Genomic DNA, 12,400 nt, shown 5'->3' with positions numbered 1-12,400 from the left:
ATTAATGTCTCCTAATCATTAGCATTAGTTTCTAGGGACTCATTAACTTGTGAAATTTCTGGACAGCACAGCCTACATCAGCTTTTTTGATAGTCATATCTTTATATGACCATGTAGCTCTTGAGGTCACATGGTAGAAACCTGCCACTCTCCAGGTTTTAATGGTATTTTAAAAGTTCAGACAGGTAGGTTGAATCTTAATGCCATAAGGCCATGATTTTGCAGGTCTCTGAGCCAAAGCCAGAGATTCTTATTTATTTGGTGTTAATGTTTAGTCATTATCCCCTGCTGTTAAGCCATTGCACCTTTTCTGTGAAGCAGCTTTAATTGCCTTGGCAGGTAATAGATCTTGAAGAAAGCTCTGATCAAGCAATACATGAAGCAGTGGTAGCTTTAGTAATGTATTTAATGGATTTTCTTCCACAGAGACTGAGGATCCTCACTGTAGCAATACACCCTGACTGACAATTGCAGCTCACTGCTCTTCCATTTTCAAGTGGTGCTGCCTGGACCAGCTGAGAGCTGGTTTGCATTTAGTCAGTTCAGCTTGTCCCATAATTCTTCACAAGGCAATCATCATATCCCACATAAGGTGTTTTAATTTCTTCATGATTTTGGTACCAAGCAGTGTCACGGTGACATAACACACCGGAGTGTTCTGTTGGTTAAGGACATTTTCTCAGCTCACTGCAAAGCTGAAGAATGTCTCAAGCAGAAAGCACTGTTTGTGCCTTCAGTCAAACTCACTGCTAATTCAGGTATCCACAGCTAAACTAGGTACAAAATCTCCATAGTACATGAGGAGCAGACCAAAATGACAGGGATGGCAGAGCAGGGGATGCTCATTGCCAGAGAACAGCACTCATGTTGACGTTAGGCAGGGGGGAGTAGCTTGCAACTAATGCAAGTACATGCTTTGTGGCTGTCACAGGGATGCACCTATTGGAGGTCTTCATCCTCCAGCTGATGGGATTCCTGCACTGCTCAGGGAAGGTACCGCTGAGCTGTAGAAGCCTTGATGTTGCTATGCCCAAGAAAACTGCAATTTTGCCTGTGGTGATGTTTCAAGTGGGACACAGAGTTTAGACCTTTTTCTTTGTGTATAAAATGAACCTACTAAAGCCTCCAGCAGGCTCCTAGTCTTTAAAGTTATGCTTTGTCAGAAAACAAAAATAATAAAGCAGAAAGAAAAGGCTTTTTAACAAGTGAAAACTCAGTGCTGCTGACCAACACTTTAATTTAAAGTGTTGGCACTTTAAGTGTTGCTCACCTGTGCCCTTGTCAGAATGGGATTTTCCTCTCATCCTGCTTTCTACTTTACAAACTTTCAGGTTCACCTTGGGTTGAATGAGTTGCATATGATATTTCAGAGAAAAATTGTTTCTCTTTAAACTCTGAGATTTGACAGTAGGTCAATTCCTATTTTCCAGCACGTCCCCTACCCTTTTCTCTGATTTTTTTCCAGATGCCCCATACCTCTGTTGGTCACTGCATCCCTGGCACTATCCCAGACAGGGGGAGAATCCACAGGAGGTACAATCTCTCCTCTGTTCAGAAATCCAGCTGAACAGAGCAGATGAAAGAGGTTCAAACAGAAGGGCAGCCTTTGTCTTTGCTGCCCAGCTTCCTATAGAAAACATAAAGTATCCTGTATGCATGGTCACCTACAGGCAAGCAAATCTCCATTGCTGTCAGAGAGAAAACTGCAGCACAGAATCACAATACTTCAATAGACTGAAACATTTTAATTCTCTTTCAAAACAGTGGGTCCAGATTAAGCCACTTAAGCCAGTTTTTCAGCTGTTGGCAGTTCTGATTTCATGCAACACAGATATGAGCACTTTGTTTTTTCCTTCTTTCTATACCTCTGCTCTAGCGCTAACCCAGAGTTAGTGCTGATGCAAAAATCTTTAAATGTTCTAAAACCTTACACTAAGTAGACAAAGAGTAAAAATCAAGGCCAGCCTAAACTTTTTGTGCCACAGACATGAGTGGATTTAGAGAGGAGGAGGAGATTGATGCTTGTAGGAACTACCTGAAAGTAACAGGGTCTGAAAGTATTACAGAGGAACTTTCTATGGAAAGAGTAATCAGGCAACCTCATTTAGGATGCCTGTTGGCTTACCTACCTCTCCAAAAGGTCCATAGGATAATTCAAGGCTTATAAACGAGTTTTCTCTGAGTCACTGACTCAGATATTTGAATTTACATTCTTGCAATTAAGAAATATGAATAGCTTAAATAATGTTAATGTTTTTTTGTGGCTGTTGCTGTGCCATACTGAACTGTGCATAGCCCTTGCATTTGTATCTTTATGTCTACTAAAACATTGAGGAAAAAAATAGGTTTAATCTTCCACAATTTTGAAATTGATGCAAAAACCTCTTTGGATGCTATGGAGTACTTACAGAGCTTGATATAACCCTTGGGGTATATCATAGCCAAGCTACATAATAATTACATATCAATTAGTTCCTTGAACATTATAGAACTTCAAGACAATTGACTATATATAATAGCTTTTAGCAACTATTGCCATTCACTTTCAGGTTTGTGTACCACATTCAGTGCTGGCTCCTGTTCGTAAGTTATGACAAACTGAAGAGAGGTTAGAGAAAAATAACCATGGGAGGTTTGGAAGGACTGACTGACAAGAAAGATGAAGAGAGCAATCTGTGCCAGTCTTGACTTAGAGGTCTCTGAGTGTTGCATAAAGGTACAGCCTTATAGAATAAGGGCCTTGTTACCCTTGTAAAATCATGGCTCAGGCCTGCTGCTTTGGCTAAGTAGAAAAGAACTGTGGAAAAGAGACTCAGCTGAATGAGGGGTATGAAATGAGTTATATAACCATTGTGTGTTCACATCGTGGTGTATGATGGTTGGTTGAATTATGTTTGCTATGCTTTAAAACAATGTAACTGGTAATGGGCTAACTGCTTTAAAAGGCCTGGTTTTTGCAATAAAGCAGCTCTCCTTTGCACCTGCCTGGGCACTCTGCGTCACTACGGACCCTCACCCACATCTGGGTGCAACAAAATGAATATGATAAAAATCACATATATTTATTTGAAGATTATAATTAACTGTTATGGATGGAGTCTAACTAATTAGGGTTCCATGAAATCAGGTGACCTGAGAAATTTAAATGCAATTAAAGAGGGATAATAAAGTATAGCATCATAGAAAATGCTTTGGTGTTTTGTAGTAATGGAAGTCTGCCGTGCTTGGAAAATTTTAAAGTAGACAAAGTATATTTAAAAGAACACCATGAGAAAGCAGGCATTTAAACATAGGTCTGTACCATCTGCAATTCAATTTTTTGTTCTCTCCTTTTGCTGTTGTGCAATTTGTTTCAACAGCACAACAGTTTACAGAGTATGATTCCAAAAGTACAAACTCCTCAATCAAACATTTGGGTTATTATATCTCCCCAGAACACTTTAATGCCTATTAATTGTTTATCTTTTTTCAATTAAACATTATTTAAATACACTACTAGAACTGTCTTTTCTTTCATTTGACCAGCAGACTAGATTTCCCATTTCAGCTGATCTCTGTGAAAAGAAAATTAGAATAAATATGTTTACAGGCCAGCCTATTTAATTTTAATTTCCCTTGCTCTGTGTTGAAAGAAGGCAATTTACTGCTTTTCCCCTGGTCTTCAAGAAAGTTTTGAAGAACATTCAATATCTAGAAAAGTTTCGTTTGCCTCTATATTTCTTTTGGAACAGGTGCCAGAGTCCTTATTAAAATCTGAAATAAAGATAACATACACTCCAAGATTACACCTTAAAATCTAAGTAATATTTCATCTAGAATGGAAGATCAGTTGTTCTATTAGAAATAACTTTTTGCTGAGACAAGATTAACAAGATTGCAGTCTCCCAAAAAGACTTTCACCTATGTTAAAACAATTACCTATTTTCATGATTCATATGGAAGAAAATTAGAAGACATCATGTCCTTCCATGACTTTGCAGCTAGCAAGAAGAACAAGAAATATCAGCTTCCCAAAGCACCAGAGAAGCCTGATTGAAATTATTCATAATATAATAAGCTGCAGTGACTGATCTGATGGCAATTGTTATTACCAACTATTTTTCCAGACAGGATGAATGCTGTAGTCTGAAGCCCTTCTCATTTTCCTTTCCCTTACATCACCATTTTGGGCCACTTTGGTGAAAGACAAGATCCTAGACATGCCTGATTCATACATCAAAATCTTTTTTGTGGAATGGAATAACCAATTTTAAGGCAGGCCTGTTTCATGTTTCTGCATAACAATCTTGAATCTGGATCTGAATTTATGTTGTAATTCCATGGTGGATATTTTTCCCTTATACAAAACAAGTTCCACTGTATTCCCTACTTTTCATGTTCCCATGGTAAAAGGCTTTCAGATCTAAACTGGCATGGTTTCTGTGTGTAAAGAGGGAATAAATAAGATCCCTCTGCAGATTTGCCCCACTTATTTTGTTCCATACTGGTTTTAACAAGTATTAGCAAATAATTCATTACCTCACAGGCTAATGCAACGCTGGAAAAGCTAGAACATTCAACCAGATTGAAATTTCAAAGATAGACAGAAAAGGCATTTTGCCACGCTACCCAAAGAGCTACAATTATTGACATTCTTCACTACAGAAGAGATCTTAAATCCACAATATTTAGAAACTTGTAAAATGCCAGCTTGGTTTTTTAAAGTTGGCAAGGAGAGGACTGCAGATTTTTTTAAATGACAAATCATTATCTATATGTGGGTCTAAGTTTAGCCCCTAAACAAGCAAACCTATTGCTTTCCTGCTTAACCAGCAGGACACAAAAATAAAAATCTGACAAACACATGCAGGAGAAACAAACAGGAATGACAGCCCCATGTGATAAAAGCCAGAGTTCTGCAAGATCTTGCTCATGAAAGCACATGTTATGTAAAGCACTGTTGATTATTTTGAGGGATGACAGGCACATTCATGGAGATGGAAAGTTTTGCACTTCTGACGCCCAGATGTGATATTTTATCAGGGAGAAATAATTTGTTACTTTGCTGAGAGAACAGTTTTGATACAATAAAACATAATTTTCAATCTTCTGAATGTCCTAACAGTTAGAAGTCATGAAGCACTTTGAAGAAGCGAGCACAGACACTTGTAGTTAATTCATTTAGAAGTGACTAAACAGAGGCATATATTACTATCTTTCATTTCTAGACTGTTTTCTCTCAGGTTCATTTTACATACTGCCTAAGAAAGAAAAAATAACTGAAAGCTAGTCAACAATGTAGAGTATAAAATAAAATGTAGTTCAAAGGGCCAGGTTTTTAAGTGATTTCTTGGCATCTAAGAATGTAAACAAGTCCCATGATAGATCTTGTTCTGTGCTACCTCATATTGGTAGAATTAAACCCTCTTGAAAATGTCTTAGAAATTCAGCTGCTTGTAGTTCTTTAAGCACCTTTTTTCATGTCTAAGAGGCTGATAGACACACCAATACAATGAAACTCAAACTTAACTTCCCAGTACAACAATACTTAAAAAAAAAAAAAAAAACAAACCCAAACCAAAAAGACTTTCCCTGCATGAGAACAAATACCAGGTGATAGTGGCCATGACTCTTCCCTATTTCACCTAATGACTGTGATTTTTCAGCAGTTTATTAATTTTTTTAAACAAAAAACCTCACCATTGATCAAAGTTCTCGACCCAATGTTTTTGGTAATAAAAGCTACGCAAGGCTTACCTGCTGTAAATGTAGCATCCCATATGATTGATTTCTTTGTCTAATTTGTACCGCCGGAAGTCCTCCCAAGCATCTTTAATGGCTGTAATGGCCATTATAGCACAAATTGGGATCACAGACACCTCTGGTTGGAAAGCATTCACCACTGGCACAAAATTCAGCAGTGCAATGAACACAAAATAAATATTGGCAAAGCGGTGAAACTGCTCATAGATATTTTTAGGGAAGAAAGTAAAGATGGTATATTTTGTGGTCTTAATTTCATTGGAGTCATAGTATCTGTTTGGATTTTCCTTCCACTTCTTGCTTCCAAAGGGCAAATTGGAGATGATCACACGTTTACTTTCATTTTTCTTCTTTCTTTTTCTTACTTTTCCTCTCATCTCCAGCTCCTCATTTTGGGTTTCCATGTCTGGAGCACCACATTGGCAGCAGGTTTCCTTGAAAAAATGTTTTTTCCATGCCATTGTAGAGAAGCAGCCTGGAGCATTTTTCCTTGACATCTTGTTTTTCTTTCAAAAAGTAGCTTCAAGTTGAAAACCAATGAAGTCAGAAGAGTTCAACAGTCCAAATGAACTCCCAAATGGTGAAGAGAAGAGTTGAGATGTCTGAATCCCAGGGCTGCGTCCTCCACTCCAACCTCTACGTACCCAGGGCCAGGGATCATCCTGACTCAGCTGCACCAGGTCCTAGATCCTGCTGGGGCAGCTGCACCTCACGTCTGCCAAAAGCATCCTGAATGTTTTGTTCTTCCTGCCAGCAGATGCCTGGAGGCCCTGTTCAGACCATTTCCCTGGCAGCAACTCTCTGCTCGTATGAAGTGTCTCTGCTTTAACACAGAGCAGTGGCAAAGCTGAGAACACACACACGACTTTCACAGGTCACTCCAGGAGTTTCAGAATCACTTTATAACCCTGGGAGTTGCCAGGAAGCTCAAAGGTAATGGGCAGAGCTCCGCGTCCCAGATGTCAACAAAGGATACAACCTCAGTACAGATAGTATTTCTCTTTTATTTCCTCTATCTATTGTTTGTTTTCATGACCATAAGATTGATTATTATTAAACAAACAGCCAACCCCCATTCCCCCAAGCTAAGTAAACCTATGATTTTGTAGCCAGAGGAATCAGACATAGACATAAGCAAGTAAAGTGCAATGTACCTGGATTGCCCCTCAGCCTGATCCTTTTCCCCAGCAGACCCCAAACCTTCCTCTCTCACCTAGACACCTTTGATCCTTCTTCCTGACACATAAATATGTCAGCACAGATGAGGGCTAATTTCCAGAAGAGCTAATGGCATGTATGTAAACCATAGCAATTTTTTTCTCTGTGGCCTAGGCTTAAGGGCAGGTGAAAAAAGGAAAGCACACAAATATTTAAACTTATTTTAAATGAAAACTTCTATTTGCTTCATGATGTAGTGACAAGGTAAGCAGTCTCAAGTTAGTACTTGGACAAGAAACTCTGATGAAATCGAAATGTTGCAACAAGAATTGCAGTGAAATGATTTCTTCCTTCTGAGTCAGTACTGAGCAAACAGCTTCCTGCAGGTGCTGCACCAGCTCCAAAGCCAAGCCGGGCTGTATTGATCTCTCTGCTTGCTGGAAGTCCTAAAACTTTTTTCACCTTGAATGTAGTTGATCATTAATTTCTGTATTACTGTGAAACATCTGAAAGACATTGTTCCAGTTTTCTGTACAGCCCCAGTTTTCTGTTCCAGGCTTGAGTAAGTTCCATTTATCCTCCAGATCCTTCTGCTATCAGGAGAGGATGTTGCGTGTGCTGACAAGCTGCTCGGAAAACTTGGAATGAAAACCTGTTTGTATCAGCACACATTGTTGTGATATGAAACAAAGCCTCAGTGATACTGAGATTATGTGAGATAAATAATGCATTTTTAATGGTAGAAAAAATTATTTTGTAAGGTTCTTCCAAACTTACAGTATCCTGAAAGGTCAGTGAGGGAGTTACTGTAAAATCAGATAAGCAGTTTCTATCACAACAGAAGCAAGGAAACAAATAATTGATTTAGTTTACTTACTTGTCATATACCCTGGTTTTAGTGAAGTTTATTGTCTTATCATACTGGTATTTTCTGTAGTCTTCAATAGCATCCTTAATCATGCTGGCAAGCAGCACCACGACCAGAGGCAGCATCGTAATCTCCCTGTGGAAGACTTCCACTTGTGGGAACCAGTTCAGAACCACCAGAAAGAAAAAGTAAAGATTACCCAGCCTGAAAAGGTATAAAATAAATTAAAAGTAGTCAGAAATTAGAACGTATCCTTTCCTTAATGAACAACCCCCATTCTATGTCAAAGGAACATTAATAATTTCACTCCTCTACCCTCTTATTCCTTTCTCCAGAAGAAATTAATCAGCTGCTTAACCAAGATGCAAAATTTTTCTTCAGAAGATCCTGTGACGTACATGTTTATACTATTACAGCTAGCTCCAGTTTTCTCACATGTTGGAAACACTATTTGTCTCTGGGATCGCCAAGGTCTTTAATGGCCCTCACCACTTCATTCTTGAAGATAAGCACAAAATTAAACACAAAAAGCCAATCAAACCTTTAAAAACTAACCAATGAATTTATAGAAATATTCCCATCAGGAATCCATGAAGCATTCTGCAAAAGGCAGGTCAAACTAGGAATGGGCCAATCTAGTATACAGAATGAAAATTTCAAAGCTGGAGATGGATATACAGCTTCCATTTCTTTTCATTGTGATGATGGCTCCCTGGGAATCTTTTTGACTTGAGTCTTTATGCTGGGGGGTTTACATAATTTTAAATCAGCACTTGAAAAGAAACGTGACCTTGCAGTTGCACATACATATACGATCACTTGACATATTAAAAATATATCAAAATTGAGCTGCTGAAATCCACAGAATTTCATAGGTGTCTCAACACATCCAATGAATTATTTTTGTGCTCTAAAAACCAGAGGTTTACACAACACAAAACCAGAAGAATTTTTAAATAAAAACTTGATTTTTTGACAAAGAGAACTGTTGCAGCATTCAATTAAAAAAGCTGGTCAGAGCAGCGGTTAAGCACTCCCTGTGTTTGCTTTAATCCACCATTCCAGTGTCAACTGAGTGCCATTTTGGTACAAATTATCATGACCTAAGTTTTAGTATGGTTGCAACTACAAAAGCAGGCCTTCTCCATCACAGTCAAATGTCTCCATCACAGTTTCAGAGAGAGTTCTGGAATCTCAAGGATCATTGAGTTGTCACAGTTGAGACAGCCACAACACACAGAGTATCACCATACAATTTCAGAAAGCTTCAACCCATACAGAGGAAGACCACACCACATCAGAAGGCTGCAAGCATCTGCCCTTCTTGTCCTTCATCCCAACCTTTGATACCCTCCTGTTGATGCAGTGCCCCTGTGTGCCTCTGCTCCCTTTGGTGGTTGCTCAGTGCCCCTGGGCACTCCATGGCTCATTGCTGTCAGTGCTGCTCACCTGCTTCTCACAGCTGTGCCCATGGGGATGAGGCTGGGCCCAGCCCCATCCCAATCACCACAAAGTGTGTGCCTAAATTGGATGAATTTTTTTACCTGTGAAACTGTCTCAAAAGATTTTGGGGCAAAAAAGTGAACCATGTGTACTCTGTGGTCTGTATCCTGTTTCTAGAATAAAATGTAGAAGCTTGTTTCCAGTCTTTCCACTGTCTCCCATTGTCAGGCAACACAATCCTCCATGTGTTTAGACTGAGATTTGGTTTGGCTCTGACAGAAAACAGCAGTGGTGTTGATTCTGATAGAGCCTGGGAGGGACTGTGAGCTCCCCGTCGCTGCCAGCGATACAAAGCCGAGTCCACAGACAAAGCCATTTGCAGCAGGAAGGGCAGGCTGAAAGACAAATGCATGACAAGTGCTGAAATCCAATTCCATTCTGGTAGAAAACTCTCTTCATGTTTTGCAAGCAGAGGTTTAACACAAAGACAATTCTCCTGCTCATTGCAGTGCATGTTCTTCGATCTCAGAACTTCTGCAGAGAATGCACAGAATAAAAGAAACAACAAAATCTTCAATATGAGAAAAACTATTTCTATCTCTGAGGATGAAAAAATATCTAAAAATCTATTTTCTGTGTCTTATAACAGCAAATTGACAGAGATAAAGTCAATTTAACAGTGGTGAACATCGACTTTTCCATCATGAATCCTGTATCCTATTTTTCAAACTAAAAAGTGCCACCAACTCTATTCAGGCATTTTTCTTAAAATGTGTGACTTTCTTACAATACTTTTCCTGTTCATTCTTACTTGTAGCAGGACTGGTTCAGGTTTTGAATCTTAATAGCTCAGATAATAAAGAGCTGCAGCATCAGCTTAATCACATTTACACACAGGTAACAGTTTTCCAGTCTTCAAAGAAATCTGATTTGAAAGGAAAATCCCAGCCAGCACTAAAACAATGGATGTTTTATGGGTTGGAGAGATAAAGGAATTAAATCTTCCACTACTAATCCTATTATCATTGAAAATTTGTCTCCTGGTTTGTTCACAGCTGCAGGTGTGATGCAGCGTGCCAGACGCTCGGGCTCCAGCCACACAAGAGTAGCTGCTGTTATGCTCAATCTGAGCACAGAAAAATCTCACTCAAACAGTGTGAGTTTGAGACCTGGAAACTGCCATACAAGGCACTAAATGTGCAAAAGCAAACAAAAAATAAAAGGTACTGGCCTTGTGCAGCTTCAAGGTTCCACTGAACAAAATATGTGAACTGAATCTACCTAATTTAGACTGGGGAAAATACAGAGTATGTGACTTTTGTTAGGAAAAAAACCCAAACCCTTATTCATATTCAAAAATATGTGCATGTTTGAGTCTTGGAAGAAGAGAAAAGTACTCTGCCAGTGTCCAAATGAATGAGTATTTGACTGAAGTCAAAGTTATGTTCAACATATACTAACTTAGAGCCATGTTCTTACAGTGTAATCTTTATACTGTGGTGCTGAAGGATTTTATAATGAAAAGGCAGAAACTCCATTGTTGGTGGTTACCAAAAAACCTACAGTGAGCACTCAGTGAAAACATTGTAGTGAGATGATGCAGCTCATATTTTCTAGGTTAAAGGCTGGACATCTGGAAAATTCTGTCACCTTGCTCTTGTTCTAAGCAATTAACTCCTCAGTTGATTTCAGCTTAAATTAAGATCTGAACAGTGGATGGAAAAGTGACCCAGATACATATTGTACTACATACATCTTTAACCACATTATACACATATATATCTCTTCACATAAGTTGCAGGTGACAGAGTTACACACTACCTATCAGAGCACCTCATTCTGTATCTGAGATCCATCAAGGTAGGTTGAAATTCCTTAGACTTTATAAATGAAATAAGCAATAATTTCAGGCATATTGCTAAAAATAAAAGCAGACAAGATTAATTAAGGCAGCTTTACACATAATAGAACCATGTCTTCCACAACTTCCCTTGGGAAACTCTTTCAGAAGCTTCACAAATCACAATTAGGCAAGCCTGCTTGACATTCAAGAGAAGGTCTTTCTGCGCTCCATCTTAACAAATTTCTTACTGTACAAATGAATTAATGAAATTACTTAGTTTTATGCAGTTTGGAAATCAGCCCTCCTCCCAATTGTCTTTGAAAGGCAGTAGTCAAACAGTGTCATATCCATGAAGAGAGGCCAATTGCTGCCATCAGGCAACTGAATGTGTTACAGGAAATGCAGAGATTGCTCATAAACCACACAGAACTAAGCAAGTGCTCTGTGGGGGGAATTACACAACTGCATGCATAATCAAAGCAGCAAGATAATGGCTTTCTTGACCTGTGAACTTCAGTGCTGAGAGTGAAAAAGTGGCAGAAGCAAACAAAACTTTTTATTTCAGATCAGTAAAAACATAAAGGATACTAAATGTGCCATCAGTGTTAGCAAATCACTTAACAGGAAAAAAGAAAGAACTCAAATATACATACTTCTGTAAAATGAAAATTTTCTATAATTCAGACAACGTCTTACAAGAATATTCCAACTTGCTGGAAGTTTGATGTGTTATGTCATCTTCTGTACAGCAGGAAATCTACAAAAATTATTGCACTCCTTTGGCAATATATTTAATGTGTCTGTCCCAACTCTTCCTGAAAAACCATCTTAAAGTCTATTTTCTGCAATTCTAGAATATTTTACACACTTATTTGATTTATATTTTCACAGAGATATCATTGAAAGAACTTGTGAAGTGTGGATTTTTTCCACATACTTTACAAAAGTAGCTGGCGTGCTTTCATCTGCTTAGTGAAGCTTCAGCACCACAATTCATATCCTGAAAGAGAAACATCAAGGTGATGCAGACTTTTCCAACACCATCTTGCTTGGGATTTGCCACCTATTCCACTCCAGCACTCCAGTGATTACAACAGGTGCTTTTTCCAGTGCTGGCACATTTAGAGCTATTGCAGCCTTGCCTGAGCTCCCCTTTGTCAACCAACTTCTGAAATACTGCCTTCAAAAGGAACCAGCAAGCTCCTGCTTGATTTCTGACTGGGATTTTGAGACTTTCCATGGGACAAGGTCAGAAACAGCAGGCAGGGCTGCAGAAAGTTCCATTGTGCTGTCACCCTGTCCCTGTGCAACAGGTTGAGAAATATATGGACAACCCATGGCTGAGC

The 12,400-nt window shown here is 38.9% G+C and overlaps 1 protein-coding gene across 1 annotated transcript in view; it reads right to left on the bottom strand.

Moving 5' to 3' along the window:
* The window catches only part of ATP10B (ATPase phospholipid transporting 10B (putative)), a 48,280-nt gene extending 38,657 nt beyond the window's left edge, over positions 1–9,623 (bottom strand). Inside the window, exons 1-2 of the mRNA XM_053956914.1 lie at positions 9,313–9,623; positions 7,778–7,972 (exon numbers count right to left, since the gene is read on the bottom strand). Of these exons, the coding sequence (XP_053812889.1) occupies positions 7,778–7,972; positions 9,313–9,623 (506 nt within the window). The remainder of the gene's footprint in view (positions 1–7,777; positions 7,973–9,312) is intronic.
* Between the last annotated feature and the right edge of the window lie 2,777 nt (positions 9,624–12,400).

This window comes from Vidua chalybeata, chromosome 15 (genome assembly GCF_026979565.1).
Source record: "Vidua chalybeata isolate OUT-0048 chromosome 15, bVidCha1 merged haplotype, whole genome shotgun sequence".
NCBI lineage: Eukaryota > Metazoa > Chordata > Aves > Passeriformes > Viduidae > Vidua > Vidua chalybeata.
This window is presented reverse-complemented; position numbering and strand designations above follow the sequence as displayed.